Raw genomic sequence first — 21,354 nt, 5'->3', positions numbered from 1 at the left:
CTCCCCTTCAACTGGCCCCCGCTCCCCCAGCTCTATCCCTCCTCCCCCACCCCCAGTGTACCTCGTTCCCTGGTCATCATTTCTCCTTTACCTCTCCTCTCCCAATATCTAATTACGTCAACAAAAATCTAATCTCTTCAGAAACGTGTTCTTCTCAACAACCAGAAACCAGCAAATGGCCAATGCGTGGTCGCCATCCTGTCTATATATTCTAGCTCCAACTTAGTCATTCCCACTCCTCCCCCCACTGTGCACTCCCTCCTCTCTTCTCCAAGTAAGTTCTTAATTCCAATCATTCCACGCTACCATTTTTTATTTGTGTCAGGTTCTTATTCCATCTTTACGTTTGGATGAACTAGGTTCTGCTCTTCTTATCTCATGTCTCCATGTCTACGTTGTTGCTCGATGCAACAACCATCACATGAGAGCACATATATCTAAATGCGTTGAAGTTCTGGTTTCATATAGTCGTATGCCTAGTCTGTTAGTTTTCAAGTGATTTGCGCTTAGCTTGGCTTGCGTGAATATCTTCATCGCTTGCTAAAGCCTGACTTCAAAATTAACCAACACGAGAACTAGAACAGCTCTATCCAATACTAAAGATATTTGAACTGATGCCAATAGGCTGATCGGCACCTTCATTTAATGTGTGCACATAATTATATTTACATATAGATATGCAGTATTCTTCCTCTAGTTTTGACAGCAGTACTACTCCCATTCTCAACGGGTGGAGGTAACATATAAATAAAATATACTGCGCAGGAGATAAGATTCACAAAATAATTTTACCACAACCTCATCTTAATGGAATCATCTACGTCCCTCTTTAAATATTTTGCATGGGAAATTAATCTACGCATCATCGTTCTGTAGGCTTACATTATGTAGATAGGATATTATAGATACTGTAGGTAGGAAAAAATATTTTGGGATGCTCGTAAATGAACATACAAAAGGTCTACAGCCACTAACTTCACAATTCCACAAACAACCAGTCCGCGGTTGTTGGTAATAAAGAGGATTATTTGTGTATAATTTGTGGGAGCTGTGCATACCTGATGCAGCAACAGCCCTAGGGAGGTCGCTTTAAATGATTGTTCAAATGGTCAAATGAACTGATATCTTTGCCCATTGAAGAATAAACTGTTGAATGGTCACTTTTAATGGTTACATGGCTAGCAATTTTTCTGGAACTAAGTTTTTTAGAATATTATAATGTGGGTCAAAAAGATTAGTTTGATCCTTAAGAAAGTTTAACTTGGTTACAGAATGAAGTAAATTATTTTAGCATACCAAGTTATTAGAATGGACTACGCTCCTTCTAAGACAAGTGGATATATATCTAATCATTTGAAGTCCAAAACTAATAATATCTACTCATTAAAATCCTCAGAAATCAAGAATAATATATTTTGATAGTTCCTAATGCATGCATCAAATGGGCACAAAAAGTAATTAAAAAAAGTCATATTTATCCTCTGCATCAATAAAAAAAGAGTCATATTTAAATTTCTGGGCTAACCCTGTGCATGCTTACTCGGTCATGCCGCGTTGGTGACGGGATCCTATATATATATATATATATATATATATATATATATATATATATATTCTCTTTTCTTTTTTTTTGGTCAAATTTTTCCTCTTTTCTTGGTACGCATGTTCAACCCATTTAAATCGCACTTACATGGAGTCAGCAGCTTCTACCGAGTACCGAGCGGTAACCTGGTCCCGTTCCTTTTTGTCTGCTAAAGATCACAGTGCAGTGCTAATGGATCCCAATCCACCGTTCCTCGCCACCTACAAAGCTCTCTTCGACAGCCGCCAACCGCAGCAATCCGATACTGATCAAATGGGGGCAGCCGAGGAGTACGAGCTCCCTGTCATCGATCTCAGCCATCTAAATGGTAAGCCCAAGGAGGAGCAGTGCAAGCGAGACATCATGGCTGCTGCCTCCGAGTGGGGCTTCTTCCAGGTGGTGAACCACGGCGTCTCCAGTGGTGTCATGGACAGGCTACGCGAGGTGCAGGTTGGCGTGTTCCGGCGGCCATTCGAGAAGAAGGCCAGCGAGAAGCTGCCGGACTTCTCGCCCGAGAACTATCGCTGGGGGACGCCGACGCCCACCTCCCTCGAGCAGTTGTCGTGGTCGGAGGCGTATCATATCCCTCTCGCGCCGTCCACCGGTGTCGCCAAAGCGAGCACCAGGTACTCATTCTATTCAACATGAACAGCATATTATCCTCTCTACTGGTTGCCACCGCCTGCATTCGAAAGAGTTCGTGCTTCTTTTTTCATCCTGGAATCATGTTGTTATCTCTAAAACGTATCTTCGTTTTCCAAGCTTGTAACTCTGATTCTGATCTCTCCCCCGCTTCTTTAACCCCTCTTGTTCTTTGATCTGTTTGCCCTGAGCATGCTGCAAGTCTTGTACTCCCTCGGAGGAGCCCAATCTCCGCCCTTATTTCTTCTGAGATAAGTCTTGTACTCCCATGGAGGAGCCCAGCCTCCTACCTTATTTTTTTCTTGGGAAAAAGAGAAACTTAGCAAAACATATATTTTTTGAGCTCTTTAGTTCTGTATAGGTATCTATTTTTTTTCAGCCAATAATTGATATAGGACTAAATACACGCCCGCACGGATTCTCACATACTTCTTCTGTTTAAATCCTAATATCCTCGTCACCAAAGATTCAAATCTATTCAAATTTAATTATAAATACCATAATCGGCACGTGGTCAATCTCTATAAATCCATGTTGTAGTATTCCTTAATCCACATAGGTTATGGGCTGAGTTCGCTCCGATATCATTTCTATTACAGCTCAGGCCCTCACTAAAAAAAGGCTAGCTGGAAGATATTTTTTTAAATTCCTAAGTTCTGTATAAGTATCCAAAATCTTCTTGGTAAATAACTGATGTAGGACTAAACACACTAATCATGTCACCATGCTATGGCCGTGATTGAGATAGCCTATGCGGTTTTCTATTTATGTGGAGTTTACTCAATAATACCCATGGTCCATGAAAATAGTCTCTCTTCGTTCCAACAATAAACTAGTGAGAGTCCTTTTTTTTAATTTCTTTATAAATTAGTTAAATTAAATTAATTGAGTATTAATATATTCATAAGAATAAAAAAATAAAATATTTAAAAATGAAGCTGGAAGATCTGCTATAGTTCAATTGAGTATAATTAAATTAGAGGGACACTTTCAATGCTGCGCAGATCATGGACAATGCCCAGGCCTTTTATGAACAGAAAAACTTTTAACTTTAATTGAAGGTCAGCTAGTACGACAATAATGGTACGATGGCATCATAATCACAATTATTGTTTAGTTACACAGGTAGCCCTATACGACCCTACCAGATAAGTTTCTATAAGAAATTATACTCTACATAATTCACATATATGTACCATAAAAACAAATCGAGATGAGATGAAAGGGCTACAATCTTACTTAAGCACATTGTAAATGAGATTCACAAAAATGAGATAAGATGATTGGTGCCGTATACAGCCATATAGTTTAAAATATTATTTTTTTTACTTCTACTTTGTTAAGTTGCTACCAGTAGGGTGTATATATATATATATATATATATATATATATATATATATATATATATTTGCTTTGTTGCATACTATTAATAAATAAAGTAGAAGAATTTCGGTGTTACTACAATTGCTTTTAAAATCTTATACATGTAACGAGCAAAAAAAAAAAAAAAAACACTAGAATTGGCTCCCCCTCACCCCTCTTCTCTCTCTGTTATTAAATGGAATCCACAAACCATTCTTATCGTTTGATACAGGCACATAATGGAGGAGTTCTCGACGGCAATGTCACGGTTGGCACATCAACTAGTGGTGATATTAGCTAGAGGATTGGGCTGCGACGGCACGTACATAAAGGAGAACTGCACATGTAATACTTGTTATTTACGCCTGAATCGTTATCCGCCTTGTCCGGTTAAAAATGGAGTCTTTGGGTTGATCCCCCATACCGATAGTAGTTTCCTGACCATAGTACGCCAAGATCAAGTAGGTGGGCTGCAACTGATGAAGGATGGGAGCTGGATCACTGTTAAACCCAATCTCAATGCATTAATTGTCAACATTGGCGACTTGTTCCAGGTATATATATTCAATATCATTAACAACGATTTCTCCTTGATTAGATGGGTGGTAACTCCTTCCGAGAAAACGACCGTGGTGGAACATGATATTAGTATGGCATTGATTTGGTCATTCCTATAACTTCTCTTCTTAGGTGGATCTTCTCGTGTGATTTTTTTTTTTCTCTTCTTTTTCTGAAGGAGTAGTTAAAATCAATCTTAGTTTAATTACTACGGTTTGGCATGCATTGTGGCTTCTGAATCCATGCAGGCATGGAGCAATGGGGTGTACAAGAGCGTGGAACATAGAGTCATGTCGAACCCACAACTGGAGAGGTTCTCAGTGGCATACTTCCTGTGTCCCTCCTATGACACAGTGATACAGAGCCATGCAGAGCCTGCGATCTATAGAGAGTTTAGCTTTGGGGAGTACAAACAGCAAGTCCGAGAGGATGTTAGACGAACAGGTCACAAGGTCGGGCTTTCAAGATTCCTTGCTCAAAGCACATGACCGTAGCCTTGGCTTGTGCCCACCGGAAGATTAAAAATGGCAGAGTTTTACCGTTCTTTCAGAGCTCTTGCTCTTGCGAGTTCTCCTATTTCCCACTTTTTGGCCAAAAAGAGAGATTTAATATTTCACACAGAGAAAGAAGCCTTAACAAGATTGCATATATTGTGCAAAAACAGGTTTACGGCATTTGAGATAATATGCTAAAACTTAACGGAAAGCAAATAAAAGAGATGCAAGAGAGCGATTTTGCTTGTTGAAATAATGTCAGCGTTTGGTTTGCTCCTCAAGAAAAGATGCTTCCTAGCTCTGCATGATCATGTTCAAATAACCTTATTCCAACTATCATCTTTCATGCATTAACCTTAACAAGGTATGGTAGATCTCATTGAGCATTTATTTTAATTTCTCGAGAATATTGGCCCTTTGTTTAAAGAAGTACATAACCAAATAGGCAATAAGAGTGGCCTAATGCTAGGTGGACTAGGTTGTAATATAAACTATGAAAGCAGTTTTACAGCTTTTTAGTTTTATTTATCAAAGCAATGCAGTCAGACATCATTGAATAGTGATAAATAAATCATGGAGTAAAATGTTTCTAGCAAATACTTATTCTAGTCACAGAGCAGCAACATATATTATCCTCTTGTCTACAAGCAAGTAATTAAGCAAGAAGTAACAGAAAACAAGTAGATCCAAGCAAGTAATTAAACTTCTCTCCACAATAATGCCCATGTATCATCCATTGCTCCACTTATGTGGCTAGTCTTGGTCATGCTCGATGCTTGATTCCCTGTTTTGTTGACATAGTAATTTTGTCAGCAACATTGAAAGACGAAGGAAAAGAGAAGGAAGCTCCTCCCAGCCATTATTAAGGAGCATTTAGAAAAACAGAGTAGACATGACCAAAATCTAGTCTTTTCCTGCATTCAGCTACAACTGTTTGTTCTATCAGAAAAAGTACTCCAAAATAAGTTGGCTTTCAATTGGTGGATTGAGAGTCCAGAATTAATAATTACTCCACATAAATACATAATTTGAAAAAGCTATGTTGCTAAAGCCAGACTGTAGACTATCACAGGCTTAGCCTTCACAAGTACAGCGCAGAGCTTAGCTGCCCTTAGGAATATCACGCTGCTTGGTGAAAATTGAAAAGCTTACAGGAAGTAACAGGATGTAAGTTTGTAATAGGCTGGAATCTGAATTAAAAGCATCAATTATTTGAGTCTTAAATCTTGATTTGAGTTTCAGAGATGTGACCATTTTTAAATTCAATTTCTAAGGTAAATCTTAAGAAACTGAATAGCAATAATGGGTACACCTGCAAATGAAAAAGTATTGATGTCCTAGTTTCAATTACCAAACTTGAATCAAACTTAGGGCACATCATCACCTGCTTACCTATTTTAATGTGCATGGTTGAATTCTAAATCATAATAAATTGCTAGCAAAGGAAAAATTCACATGCTGCCATTCAGATGGTCTATTATAGCTATCTTATGGGAGTCCTACAACAGGTGGAGGCAACCTTCGTGCGCAAAAAACATTTAGGTTGTTATGGTGCTCAGTGATGATAGAGGAGAACTAACAAAGCATAACTGGATCTTACAGAATAATTGCTAGGTAAATTTCTTACTGGATATCAAAGCGTAAAGGGATGCTTGCATCTTTCCATTCCAAGCTCTGGAACCATTTCACATCTTCATCTCCTGCAACATGAACTCTCCTCAGCCGTGGTGCACTTTCCTGGCCAAATGGGAGCCTTCTTAGATTTGGACAGCTCCCCAACTTGACGTATTTTAGTGAAGGAAAATCAATAAATATCTCTGCTGGCTCCCCTTGGTAAAAGCTTTTCACCATCAACAAGTTTATGAGCAATAGGTCCTTGAGCAAGGGAAATGCATCCTTTTTTAGTATAACACCATCCTCCTCTGCAATTATTGCCTCCATGTTATCATTATTTTTCAGCTCCAGTCTTTCTAAACTTTGGAGTTCATTGGCTAAGCTTGCTGAGAAGAGATACCTCAAGCTCCTGCAGCTCCATATTTTTATCTCCCTCAAGTTTCTAAAGGCTTGCGGGGGTAGAAATTTTGAGTGACTTAAACCCAACCGTTGTGAGAAAATAGATGCAAGATTATCACAACCAATGACTTCTACAGAATTCAGGTTCTGCAGACTGCCAGGCAGTACAGCTCCACTCCATATGCTTTTTAGATTTCGCAATCGATGTAGTGTCAGTGTTCTCAGATTTGGCAGAAGTACACTTTCATTCTGAAGTCCTTCGAAGTTGAACAATACATGTGGATTCTCACATTCTTTCACAGCAACTACATGTAAGCAGCTATGCACTCTTCGCAGAAAGTAGCTTGGCATTATATCAACCAATTTGTTGCACCGCATTATATCTAGCATTTTCAATTTTCCAAATGAAAGAGCTGGAAGCGGTCCTTTGCAGATTCTATTCAAGTTATCCAAGTTCCAAAGGTTTAAAACTTCTAAGTTAACAAAGGCAACTAGTGAAGCCTCTTCTTCTGTGTCAAGGAGACATTCCAAGTGATGACATCTTGTAAGACGGAGTTTCTTCAGACTTATGAAACCATTGCTTTTATCTAGCAGTGCCAGACTCGTGAATTCCCACTTGCATCCCTCAAAGATAAGGTCCTCTGCTTTCCTCAGCAATTCCTTAGCCCAATTTGCAATGTTATTTACTCCCTTGAGATAAAAATTCCTCTGATATACATTAGCCAAAACAAACCAATCTACTTCAGTATAAATGATGAACTGGTTCAAGTTTTTCAAACCACCAGGAGGAATCACCTCCTGGGAAAAATATTTGACATCCCTCACATAAACCTGTAAACAGACCAGCCTCTCTAAAGAAGCAATTTCAACTAGCAAAGCTTTGTTTATCATGCAGCTTTTCAAGTACAGTTCTTCCAACCGACATAGCTTACGTATCATATTAGGTGGTATTCTAAGAGAGGTGCAGTATGACAAATCAAAGAGCCTCAAATCGACCAAAGTACTTATCTCTTCTGGCAACACATTAATTGGACATTTCTGCAAGCCAAGTAACTTAAGTTTATGCAAGTGTCCAATCCGAGAGATGTCACGTAATTTTTCGCATCTATCCAAGCGAAGTGTCCCCAACTTTGTCAAGCATGAAAGTGATGAAGGTAATGACTCAATATTGGAGTCACTCAAATCTAAAACAGTAAGTGATACCATCCCCTTAAAGAAGTCACTCGGCATGCTATGTAATGATGGATTGACATTCAGTAACAGTGTATGTACCTTGGGGCAGTTTGGCCGATCTGGAAGTATGCTTATGTCATTATTCATCAGTGATATTCTCCGACATTCTCCCAAATTTTCTTCCTCTGGCCAATCTTTCATTCCTAGCCCAGCTTTCACGAAGAAACGGTTCTCACCTTTCGATGCAATATATACAGCTACATCTCGAACAACATCGTGCATCTTTACAACCCGCTCTTTGTCAGTGTTTAATAACAAACAAGAAGCTATAAGATCCTCCACCAATAAGTGCACTTTTGCTCGGGCATCCTTTAATTCAGAGACATCCTTCAAGAATCCCTCACCGACAGCATACCTTGCTAGCTCGTCCTCGGTTATGTTGTAGTCTTCACGAAATAAGCAACAGAACAAAAACAATAATTTTGTCTCCTCATCTTTCATATAATTATAACTCAGTTCTAGGCACTTAAACAATTGGTCCTCTACACCTTCAAGGTTCTTAGGAATAGATCGCTTCAGTTGCAGCAAGGCACCTTCCCACATGCCTTTCTTGTCACGCCCTCGTAGTGCCCTTCCAACCACAACAATTGCCAATGGCAAGCGTGCACATTCCTTAACTACCTTACTCGACAAAGGTTTCAAATCAGGATTCTCGATGACTTCCCCAGCTTTGCTTTTGAATAGAACCCATGAATCCTCATCCGATAAGACATCAACAAGGACTGCAGTGTCGCACTCCATCGTTCCGCATACTTGAGCTTTCCGGGTGGTGATTAAAATTTTGCAACCACTGTGGTCTTCTCCAAATGGGATCCCAACAACTTTTTTCAACTCTAATCTAGCCCAGACATCATCAAGCATTATTAGAATCTTCTTCTCCTTCTTTAACCTGGAAGCAAGTGCTGCAGCTGCTGAGTCACCATGGCCCCGAAGTGTCATGCCCAAGCTCTCTGCTATATCGCGTTGAATCTGCACTGGATCTGGTGTTTGTGATACAACCACCTTTACAACAGTATCAAACATGTTCTCTCTTCTAGCTCTCCTGCCTATTTCCTCCATTAAAGTTGTCTTGCCAACACCACCCATACCATAAATCCCAATCAAGTGCTTCTTTTCATCTTCCAGTGCGTCAAATACCTTTTTCATGGCTTCTCTAGTCGAGGTGAAGGCCATGAAATCTCCTGCTGGCATGGATTCAAAAATTGGTTGTGGTGGAGGCTGAGACACACTGCCAAAACTTTTTCCTTGTTGTAGGAGATTCTCAGCTTTAACTGTGTTCTCTGCAGCCTCCTTGCCTAGCCTATAGCGCCAAGACCAATCAGGGCAGCAACCTTTACAGCATCTCTTATTCTGTTTAAATTTGTCTTCTATTCGACTTGTGTTGCTCTCCCATTCAGTTACTCTTGTTAGCCACGCATTCACTACATCTTTGATCACTTCATCTTTTCTACGTGCTTCATCTAATTGTCTTACTATGTCGTTCCTTAACGGCTGCAGTTTGTCCAGATGTTCCCTGAGTTCCTCCACTTTCTTGCCGTAACATGCAAGGTAGGCCACCCGAGTCTTAAGAGGTGGCCATAAACATTTCCCGATCTCAGTTATCATTGAAGACAAAACTTCCATGGTCCCTTCACAGAAACAAAAACAGTTTTGTGCATGAGATTGTAAACAATGATAACGACATAACAGAACGTTTCGAAGTCGTTATCCAAGCCTCTTCTCATCAAATATGAGAAAACATATTTCAAAACATTTAGAAGAAAAAAAAATCCCCTTTTGATTTGGATCGACTTAACTTCTTCTATTTTCGACCCGAACTGAAGAAGAATAAAAGAACAAAAAAATCAATAAGAAAGTCAATAGAAGTTACTAACTTGAAATTCAATTTTCATTTCTAAAGCTAAAGATTTCGTTGTGTTGTATGTGTTGTAATTATATAATTACAATTAATATTAATAGAGTAATAGTAATAATTAATAATAAAGTAATAATTAAGTAATACAATTTCTTTCTAACTATCAATTACTCCTATCTTAAATCCCAATATTTCATTTAAGTATCTTCTTTCTATGCTATGATTTCGTGGATCCTGTCCTAGAGTTGGATACACATTTCTGTTTCTGTTCCTCAAATTCAATCTTAGATTCCCTTTTTCTTTTCTTCCTATCCTCCTATCCTAAAGAACTGAAAAAAAAAGGAAGGGGCAGAATTTTAGTCACGTCACGTGGAATTGTATCCCTAATTTTCTTCATTTCTTCGCATATTAATAATTAGAATGAAAAAAAGGGGAATGACAAGGCATCTGGGAATAAACGATTAATTTCTATCAATAGACCTGCTAAAGACCCAAACCATAGAGTAGTTAGCACTGATGCCACAGAGAGATGATATCATTTAAAAATGAGCAGTTTAGATAGAATCGAATTTTCAATTGATCCGGGGGGGAAATTTTCTTGGGCAAAAAAAAAAAAATTAAAGAAAAAAGAGAAGAGCCTCTTGTTTCCAAGCGGAACTTGAAGAGGCTGCTAGCAGATTCGTTGGAGATGGCAAGTTAACACCATGGGGCCTTTCACTCGCTCTAGCACATTTTGGCGGAACGTAAATGTTATAGTAGAATCTTTGAGGTAAATAATGTTTAAAAAAAGAAAAATGGAAAAGAGGATTTGCAGAGACATGCAGATTAGAAGCTAGTATCTCCAGCTTCATGAGAAAGAAGATGAAAAATCCGCGAGCATCCTAGCCAAATGGGACTTGTGTCTCAATCCGATCAAAAAGAAACACATTGTGTGTTGACCACCAGGAAAGGAATGGATTAAGATTATGAGGGATGGTTCAATTAGAGAGCATGGGATGGGTTGTGAAGGTTTAGCAAGACAGGAGGATAATCTAAACTGAATCCAATAAAAAATAGGGATTAATTTTTTAAAAGAGATAAGTACAATGAGATTCGAGATAAAATAATAATAATAATAATAATAATAATAGAGTATGGATGGATAGAAATATTATCTATTTGGATCAGATTTGGTGGCATGGCCAAGTAGTAAGGCAGGGAACTGCAAATCCTTTATCCCCAGTTCAAATCCAGGTGTCACGACTTGAAATTTCTTATCTGCTGAACAAATTCTTGCCCCGCATTTCAAAACATTTAGAAGAAAGAAAAAATCATAACAAGAATTGATTTACTATAAATACCTTTTACAGAAGAGAGAAGAGATGTTACGAGGGCTGGCTGCAGCTGCTCAAAACTAGAAAACAGTTGCCAGAAGATAAAGGAACATGGGATAAACTGATAGAAAGCAGTAGACGAACTATGTTTCATGGGCTCGAAGACGTCATTCCAATCCATCTAAACAAGCAAAAATGTAGCCTTGAGCTCCACTCATTGCACATACCTTACGTGAGATTTGCAACTAAATCCTGTACAGGAACCTGCGTAAAGGAATTTGCTGCAAGTATAAGAATATCTTTTCCAAAAGCAACATCGAGGAGAAGGAATCTATCTATACCCGCAAGTATTAGAGAAGTCAAAGTTGGTGAGAAAAAATGTGCTGCAAACTTATTGATTAGAAATTCTAAACTAGTTTCTCATGTTTATGCCTTCAAAGGAGAAGAAAGCAAAGATTTTTGACTGGTAGAATTTTGAATAAAAGATAAGAAAATTAAATTTTCACAATGATCGGTTGCATCGAGAAATGGGGGAGGAGGGATCGTCAGGAGAAAATTAAATTCTCTTTGTTTCTCTCTGGCTTCTCTTTTACTCGTCTCTGCCTTCCTCGCCTACCCCGCTGCTCTCCATCTTGATCTCGCCAGTCCTCACCATCGAATGGCTTGATCCATGTCAATCTCCTCTGCCGAGCCCTCTTTACTCCTCTCTGCTCTTTATCTTTAACTCCGCTATGCCTTCTTTTCTTGATCTCGCCGGTCTTCGCCATCGAGTGCTTCCCGTTTACGGCTCCCATCTCCATCCGGTACCATCTCTCAGGCCATGATGACCACTGGCTCTCTCTCGTTGCCATCAACCCTAATCTAGGGTCGGTCCGGCGCATTAACGCCATCAAACCTTCCTCTGTCCTCCGCTCTCCTAAGCTTTGTCCACTTCCACCCTTCTCCCTGACCGTTTGCTTAAGGTGGCTCTTGCCTGTCGCCCTTGGAAATCTCTCTTCCCCTTCTTGATTTTTGACAGGCTCTAGGGTTTGATGATTTTGCTCCAGGTGGAGTATGCTTGTCGTGGCTTGGTTGGGAGGTATTTGCAAGGGACTCCGATTGCCTCAATTGAAAACTACAACGTGTTACTCCAGAACCATGCAAACTATTTCATTATTAATTATTTTCTCTAGTTTGAAACTTTAGCCATTCATTAAGCCATGAGCAGACACTAATGGCTAATATTTCATACGTTTTACCTTTTTTAAATAAAAAAATCCTAACTTTCTCGATCATGCCTAAATATTCCAGGTTTTTCTTACATAATATAATAAAATTTATCATCACATATAGCGTACAAAGCTCTTTGCCTTGCATAAAAGCAACCGTATAAACATCCAAAGCACAAACCTGTTCCCTTATCGCATTTTTCATCTTGAAAGAAAGTAACAAACTGCAGCGGCCCGTAGTAGTTGGGCCTATGCGCCAGCCTGAAAAGGCCAGCCCAACTCTTCGCGTGCACTGCACGTGAGGAAAAAAGGGGAGGAGGACTCCGGCTAGAAGTCTCCTTCCTCTCTCATCTGATCGTGATTGTATTTGAATTCTAGGGTTTCAGAGGGATCCAAATACCCAAAAACAAAGATTTTTGCCTATTTAAGATCCCTCATCCTCCTCCTTTGAGTTTCATCGAAAAATAGGCAACATTTTGCCACGATTTCAAGCTATTCTTCCCGAGGATCGAGATAAACGTCCTTCATCTTTGGTGTTTTGGCCTTCGTTTTTTTTTTTTAATTTAGGCTGACAATTGCCAGAATTTCATCCGAAACAGGACATCCTTGTTTCGGTCTTCTTCTACCGAGTTTTGCCGCCGCCAACCGCCAAGTTTAGCCGAGGTTGCGGCCGCCTGTGGGTGTTTTCGGGTGGGTAGCTGGGCCACCGCCACTGCCACCTACTTTCGGTAAGGGGAAAGGAAGAAAGGAGGTGGGGAAGATGGATTTTCCGTTCGTAAAGAGAGGAGAGTGAATGTTTTTCTCCCTTCTCCCCTCTTCTCCCTTTTCTTTCTCTCTCCTCTCTATTTCTCTCTCTTTCTTCTCCCTCTTTCTCTCTCTCTTGGTGTCTCTCTCTAGTTGAACCGGGTAGATGGTAGAAAGTTTTGAGGACCTGGTGATGGAGGCGGTCATTATAGCAGAAAATTTATCAAAAAGCACTGAAGATCACCGGCTTATTCAAAAAGGAGGAACTCGAGGCCAAAGTGAGAGAAGCTGAGGCCGTCGGCTTGGTTGGCGTCGATGGGAAGATCGCCAGAGAACTCAGTACTGGAGGGAAGCACGAGTAGAGGGGGATTGAGAGGGGAGGCACTGCCATCGAAAGAGGAGAGTCATGGTGATCGTAACCCGGAAGAAAAGGGGAGAGGGAAAAGCGACCTCCGAGACGCGGTGCCTTCTCGCAACTTTTCATGAACTTTGGTTTCAAACTAAAAGGCAGCCGCTAAAAACGGTCTTTTAGTACAACTGGGTCGAAATCTTTCTCCAATAATTCTCTTTCCTTTCGAAACATTTCCATATATATATATATATATAGAGAGAGAGAGAGAGAGAGAGAGAGAGAGAGAGAGAGAGAGAGAGACGCAGACAATGCTATAATGCATCCTTTCCACTCTTCTCGGTGATCAAATTATAGAAAAAAGGACGTAACAATCTCAAGAATCAAAGGAAGCCTCGGACAGTTGTCCTGCATCCTCGTACTTGATACAAAACTATTTAACCCCTTTCAGGATTTTAGAGACGCAGACCTCTCAATGGTGAAAGCCTTGCAACTGTGGCGTCTGGAGAAGTATTGAAAACACAAAGAAAATTAATCAGTTCTGGAATACAATTTTGGCTGGTCTAAAGTAGTCCAGAATAAAACTTTTGGAGTGGAATAGTCCAAAATATAATGTATAATCAAACAAGAAGTAGATGGATATCTGAATTGTTACAACTTACAAAGCACGTTATTTGTTGCAAATAACAAACATTATTGTGCCCACATGACATGGCATAAGAAATAAGCAATAGAAACAGGACATTATGGAGAGTCATCTGACTGCATTAAGTACCATCTCCCCAAGCTTGCACCTGAGAACAGCAAACTCCACAGCCGTCTGCCTAATCTGAATCTCTTTCGGTGTCTGAATGGCTGTTTTTAGCATAATTTTGTGTTAGCCACTATAAAACAAATTTCAGAGAACAAAAACAGAGCACCCAATAACCAAACTGCCTCTTGCTGCATTCTATGATAGACTGCACACACTAAGTTAGATTGAAACAAAGCTGCACTGGAAGGAACAGCAGGTTGTGCAGATAGGGATTGTAGCTTAATGAACTCTTTAGTGCCTTTGAATTGTAGCTAAGGTAGTGGCTTCAGGTTTTGCAAAGTCAATCCAGGCCTAGGAATAGAAAGGCCAACTTAGGCCTTGAATAGATTATGTGTAGTCGACTTGGCTGAGTATGAAAAGATAGTGCACTTAAGGGCAATTTGAATTCGGGCTGTGAAAATTCCAATCCAAATGTGTAAGGCAGACCCAACAACAAATTGGGGTAGTTCCATGGCAAAACTTTGAAAAAAAGAAAAGGATTCACCTTGCATGTCAAATAGGTGGACACAACAACTTCCAATTGAAATTGCAAGGCGAGTCCTTGAATGCTGATATGTAATTGTACCACTATAAAATTGAAAATATTCCTGATAGGTTACTCACTCCCATTGCAGGGATGTCCTACGACCAGTGAAGGCAATCTACGGGTGCCAAAAAATGTATCATATCCCGGTCATAGGACACTCCAGGAACTGAGGCTGCAAGAGGCAATCCAGTCTACATGCACTGGAGTAATATATGTGTGTATATATATGTATATATATATATATGTGTGTGTATATATATATATATATATATATATATATTGAGATGACACTCTAGTACAGGGGCCAGCTCAGCATACTGAATATCGGTACGCCCCTCATATCGTCTATTGGTACTGAACCGGTACGGTATAGTATGACCCTTAATGCCTAGTTCGGTATAGTATGGCGTACCATGTACCGAAGTAAAATACTAGAGAACAATTTGTGAAGGAAGCATGCATGAAAAAAACAAAAAAAGAAATGCTAGGAAAAAGACTGACCAGATAAAAAAGCGGGAAGGGATGCTTGGATCGTCCCACTCCAAATTTTGGAACCATTCAACATCATCATGTCCTGCTACATGCACCTTCTTTAGCTTTGGTGCACTTTCTGGACCAATCAGGAGACTCTTCAAACTTGAACATCCCCCCAGCTTGATGTATTTCAGTGAAGGCCAATCAAGAAATATTGCTGCTGGCTCCCCACAGTAGATGCTACTCAACTTGGACAAGTTTATTAGTAACAGATCCTTCAGTAGGGGGAATGCTCCTTTCTCCAGCTCAACACCATTCTCCTCTGCAACTATCTTCTCCATCGCTTCATTATCTTTGAGCTCCAACCTTTCCAATCTCTGGAGCTCATGCACTATGCTTGGCAAGAAGAGATAGCTCATGGCCCTACACCTTGATATTTTAAGCTCTTTTAAATTTGTGAAGGTCCCAGGTGGTAGCAGTCTCTGGTGTCCAGTATCCAACTGACATGAGAACAGATATGCAAGTTTGTTACAACTGGACACTTCCAGAGTGTTCAGCTTCTGCAAGCTTCCATGAGGAATGAGTCCAGTCCAGATGCTGGTCAGATTTGGTAAACGCTGCAGTGTCAAATTACTCAAATTTGGCAGCATAATACTCCCTTGCTGAAGTCCCTCAAAATTGAATGCCACTTGTGGTTCACCACATTCTTTAATGGCAAGCACTTCTAGACTGCAATGCACTCTTTGCAGCAAGTCAAACGGCATTATATTATTTAAGTTCTTGCAGCGCATTATATCCAAGATTCTAACTTTTCCAAATGATAGAGCTGGAAGTGGTCCCTGGCAGATGCTATTCAAATTTTCTAAATTCCAAAGGTTAATAATCTCTAGGTCACAATATGCATTTGAAGGAGCCACTTGTGTTGTATCAAGAAGACACTCTATGTGATGGCATCTTGTAATGCGTAGTTTCTTCAGGCCTGCAAAACCATTTTGTCCATCTAATTTCACCAAATTCACAATATCCCACTGGCAGTCATCTAACATGAGTTCCTCTGTTTTACCCAAAAATACCTTAGCCCAATTCAATGAGTTGCTTACTCCCTTGAGAAAAAAATTTCTTTGGTACACAGATGCCAACGAAAACCAATCCAATTCATTATAAATAATGAAGTGGCTTAAATTCTCCCAAGCATTGACAGGGAGAAAATCTTGAGAAAAGTTTTTGGCATCCCTTACATACACATGTAATCTGACCAAGCGTTTCAAGAAAGCAATCTCAGCAAGGAGATCTTTGTTCACATTGCAGCCTATCATGTACAGTTCTTCCAACCGAATTAGCTTAGGTATCAAATTAGATGGTATCCTAAGAGAACTGCAGTTTGATATATCCAGGAGCTTCAGATTAACCAAGGTTCCTGTTTCTTCTGGCAACACACTAATTCGGCATTTCTGCAAGCCAAGTATTTCCAGTTTCTTTAATTTCCCAATCATAGCAATATCTTGTAATTTTTTGCATCTGTCCAGACGAAGCGTCACTAGGTTTGTCAAGTGTGCAAGTGACAAAGGTAATGATTCAATGTCAGTGTCACTCAAGTCTAAAACAGAAAGTGCTGCCATTCGTTGAAAGAAATTGTCCGGCATACCACTTGTGATAGGATTTATATTCAATAATATGGTCACTACCTTGGGGCAATTTGGCTGATCAGGTAGTGCCCATAGGTCATTATTCATCAGTGAAATTCTCTTACATGCTTCCAAGTTTTCACCCTCCGGCCAATCTCTCACTCCTAGGCCAGCTTTTACAAAGAAATGATTGTTGTCTTTGGATGCGATGTATACAGCCACATCTCGGACCACATCATGCAGCTTAACACATCCAATTTTATCACTGGTTAATAGCAAACAAGAAGCCTTCAGTTTCTCAGCCAAGAAGTGCACTCTACTTCGTACATTCTCCAAAGAGTACAAACCTTTCAATAGACCCTCACCCACTGCATATCGTGTAAGTTCATCCTCACTTATGTCATAGTCTTCACGAAACAAGCAGCAGTACAAAAACAACACTTTCATCTCATCTGTTTTCAACTGTTTGTAGCTCAGTTCTAGTGACTTGAACAACTGTTCCTCCACACCTTCTAGGTTTGTAGGAGTGGATTGTTTGAGCTGGAGCAGTGCATCAACCCAGGCACCTCTTTCATTATATCCTCGCAATGCCCTTCCAACTACAACAATTGCCAGCGGCAAACCACCACACTCTTTTGCAACATTTCTTGCGACGGGTTCTACATCAGAGGTTTCAACAACCTTTCCAGCCTTACTTTTGAAAAGGTCCCATGAATCTGGTTCTGACAATACATCTACTAGGACCGAAACATCAGTTTCCATCAAATCACATACTTCAGATTTACGAGAAGTTAGTAAAATTTTGCAACCCATGTGATCATCTCCGAAAGGAATTCCAATGCCTTTTAACTCTAACCTAGCCCATATGTCATCCAGCATTATCACAATTTTCTTCTCCTTACGCAACCTAGTAGCCAGTGCCCTAGCAGCAGATTCACCACTCCCCCAGAGACTCATGCCCAACAGCTCAGCAATCTCACGTCTGATCTGCTCAATGTTTGGATTCTGTGATACAACCACTTTGATGACAGCATCAAACCTCTTATCTTTTTTCAATCTTCTGCCAATCTCTTCCATCAGGGTTGTCTTGCCGACACCACCCATACCGTATATTCCAATCAAGTGCGTATTCTCATCTTCTAATGCATTCATAACCTTATCCATGGTGATTCTAGTGGAGCTGAAGGCCATAAAATCACCCACAGGCATGGCCTCACAGGTTGGCGGAGGAGGAAGCTGAGATACACTCTCACAATTTACTTCTCCAGAGCGCACCTCTCCAAGGCGCACCTCAACATCAGCTTTTTTCTTTGTAGCCTCCTTGCCAAGTTGATAGCGCCAGGAACAGTTGGGGAAGCACCCTTTAAGACATCTCTTGTTCTGTCCAACCTCTTTCCCCATATTAACAATTTCTGTCTCCAGTTTATCCACTTTATTCATCCATGCAGTTACTACATCATTGACCTCTTCGCCTCTTCTATTAGCTGTCTCGACAGATCGTTTTATGTCATTTCTTACATTCTTTAAATGCTCAAAATCTTCTTCGAGTTTCTTGACTTTCTTCTTGTAACGTAGAAGATAGCCTGCTCGGGACTTCAAATGTTTCCATAAGAACAGTACAATGTTGTTTCCAAGGTTAGATCCCATTCCTGCTCCACACTGAGACAAGCAAGGCAAGCCCATGACCTGTATCAGAGCCAAGCAGAGGCCAATTGAATTAATAACGATGAAAGTGAAATTATTGATGTTAGTCATTGCAATAAACATATTTGGATTAATCTGAAATGAAAGTAGATGTGAATAATATTAAGGTTCAATTTTATCTTTACTTAAAGGGGATTAGCTAATCAAACAGGTGTGCGTGGAAAATTATCATTCACCACCAATGTATGATTTTATAAACCCCCAACTGAAAAGTCAAGGTCAACTAAAAAGATACCTATGGCAACCAATTAGGAGTTGCCGCCCCTGCATTTGAAATTAATACCTCGAGTATATTCCTTATATGAGTGCAATAACCACTTTTAACTTAACCTTCCGCGGTAAGAGCAAACTGTCTTATTGGTTTCCTTTATTGCGACGTACTCTATGGGCTTATCGTCCCCCTCCCTACACGTCGACCTTTTCCTTGCTCTGGCACTGATTGACCAGCTCCTCAAGTAGATTCTTACAAGCTAAGGTAGTCCCCCGTCATGCTGGAAATCCTCTCATATATCGAAGGAAATCATCAAAATCTTTCCCAAAACATAAATCTTCTGATGCTTTATATGGGAAAAGAAATGGCTCCAATGATGAGATAACTATCCTCTATTGCAGCATCAAAATAATTGATCTTTCGTCGACTAAATCAACCAGATATAATGTGATATACATTCAAAAATGACATCTGCTGGGTCAGACCATGCCGTTATCCAAAGGAAGCAATCAGATTGTACGACTAATCTGAGATGTACTCCTCAATCATTGACATAACCATTTACAATATGAGAAATAAGGAAATCAATTTGAATTTGCCAGAAAAGGGATTCTCCTGAGCAAGAGTCAGCCATAGCTGCCCACTAAAGTATATTTATAGGTTGAGATAAGGTCGAAAGTTGCAGAGTACGAGTATATATGATCATGTTTGCCCAAACAAGTAAATAAATAAATAAATAGGAAAGAGTATTTGCTCTTGCATTTTAGAATGACTGAATATCTGAAGGAGGACATAGAGTCCATAAAGGATGGTTAGGAGCATTAGTTACTTTTGTTGAGAACGAAAGAGGTCTAACTACTTCAGTGCAAAGAATTTAACAATCCTTATCATGATCATTATCAAAACACTTTCCCATCAGAAAAGGATAGAAATGGAAAATAACTTCAAGCGACAAAGACTTGATGAAAAGTCTAAGCAAATTTCTATCATTAGATGTCATCTAGAAAGGTAACTTAGATCTAACAGGGAATTTAGAAGGCAAGTTAGTGGGCAGGGAGGCTTCCTGACTCCTGAAGAATCTAGTAATTGGTCAAAGACAAGCATTGTGAACCTAATGAGCAACTAGGACAGTCTAGGATTGGTAATAAATGTACACAATAAGTTAAACAAGATCTAGCACAGTCAACCTTATAGATTCACCAAGTAGATCTCGTAACGATCCTGATAGAGCCCAATGGAGTGTCATCTTAAGGGCCACAAGATTTTTAAGGGCCACCAATGGATAATGCATTCCACTTCCTCGTTTCTCAGCTCATGTTAGGTGTATCTCAAGGATCATTGCATATTTAAGGGACAAGCTTGATGCTGTATCCTACTTCATCTTCACCAGATACAAGTACTATTCATAATTCAGATGATAAAAAATTAAGAGTATTCTCAAAGAAAAGGAAAACAGAAATACTGCAGCTATTACTTACTGCCTACACTCTTGGGTGTATAACACAAGGATTTCATCATGATCAGGCATCCCAGGGAGCCAACAAGAATCCTCCATTTTCGTAGCAAAAACAAACACAAGCAACAACCCCATAACAACGACAAATAGACAGCAGGTTGCACAATTTTTCCACATAAACTTAGAATTTTAGTCATACAATAAATCATAAAAATATCATTTGAAGTTACAACAAACCAAATCAGAAGACTTGCTAAATTAAACCCTTTTATGTGTGAAGCTAAACTCCATATCATTAATTTCATAATAATTTTCCTTTCACCTCTTACCCTATTCAATGTTCTTGAATACCCAACTGATATTAGCATAGGACTTTCAAATCAAATCCATCAAGTTTAAAGACTGGACTTCCATATGCCAAAAAGAGGGGCAAAACAATGAATAGGAAGAAAAATATCTTAGTTGCTTCAGCGGAAATCAACGATAAGAGCAAAAGAGAGGTACATACCTCGCCGACGAAGGTGGCCTCTGAGAAGATATACCCAAGAACAGAAGAACTGAAGCGAGCTTTCAAGGACAGCTATCGAAACGCCGGATAGAAATGGAATGCCAATGATGGACTTAAAATCTTGGATACAGAAAACCAACAGCAAACTTGGGCGTCTATAGATCTGGAATATGTTAAGGTGCTGCTTGTTATACGTACAGAACAGCTACTTGGACTGGTGCACGTCTTTCTATTTTTTCAACAAAAAATTTCCTCTAGTGTAGAAGGCGAGGATCCTCTTATTTCTTTGAGAAAAGTCAATGGCGACGTAAGATCTTTCTGGGCTTGAAACAGAGACGGGAGTAAACCAGCAAGCAGTTAAAAATATTAAGGACTCGTTTGGTTCGCGGAAAGCTTTTTTTTTTTTTTTTTTTTAATATAATTTTAAAAAAATAAATTTGTAGGAAGAAAATGTCTAGAAAAGTACTTTTAGCATGTTTGGTTAATCATGAGAAAGTGACAAATTTCCAAAATGCTTATGTTTGGTTGGCCATCCACTTTCCTAGGAAAGTTATGTATAATTCCTATTATGCCCTTAATAAAAATTAGGTTTTTAATGTCTCTTTAATGCTTCTTTAATGCTGAAGAGATTTTTTGGAAAAAAATAAAAATGGAGTAATTCCTGCCTCATGGAAAAGTAACTT

At 39.6% G+C, this 21,354-nt stretch overlaps 2 protein-coding genes across 2 annotated transcripts; one reads left to right on the top strand and one right to left on the bottom strand.

Moving 5' to 3' along the window:
• Positions 1–1,605: 1,605 nt before the first annotated feature.
• LOC103716836 (gibberellin 2-beta-dioxygenase 8-like) lies at positions 1,606–5,396 on the top strand. Its single transcript, XM_008805012.3, has 3 exons — positions 1,606–2,208; positions 3,819–4,140; positions 4,393–5,396. Exons 1-3 carry the CDS (start codon positions 1,691–1,693, stop codon positions 4,630–4,632), a joined length of 1,080 nt encoding a protein of 359 aa, XP_008803234.3. The 5' UTR covers positions 1,606–1,690; the 3' UTR covers positions 4,633–5,396.
• A 32-nt stretch (positions 5,397–5,428) lies between these two features.
• LOC103716817 lies at positions 5,429–20,889 on the bottom strand. Its single transcript, XM_039126260.1, has 6 exons — positions 20,672–20,889; positions 15,195–18,478; positions 14,129–14,147; positions 11,080–11,233; positions 6,266–9,512; positions 5,429–6,157 (listed from the first exon to the last, which is right to left on the bottom strand). Exons 2-6 carry the CDS (start codon positions 18,473–18,475, stop codon positions 6,127–6,129), a joined length of 6,732 nt encoding a protein of 2,243 aa, XP_038982188.1. The 5' UTR covers positions 18,476–18,478; positions 20,672–20,889; the 3' UTR covers positions 5,429–6,126.
• Between the last annotated feature and the right edge of the window lie 465 nt (positions 20,890–21,354).

This window comes from Phoenix dactylifera, chromosome 4 (assembly GCF_009389715.1).
Source record: "Phoenix dactylifera cultivar Barhee BC4 chromosome 4, palm_55x_up_171113_PBpolish2nd_filt_p, whole genome shotgun sequence".
NCBI lineage: Eukaryota > Viridiplantae > Streptophyta > Magnoliopsida > Arecales > Arecaceae > Phoenix > Phoenix dactylifera.
The sequence above is the reverse complement of the archived record's forward strand: the minus strand, read 5'-3'. Positions and strand labels throughout refer to the sequence as shown.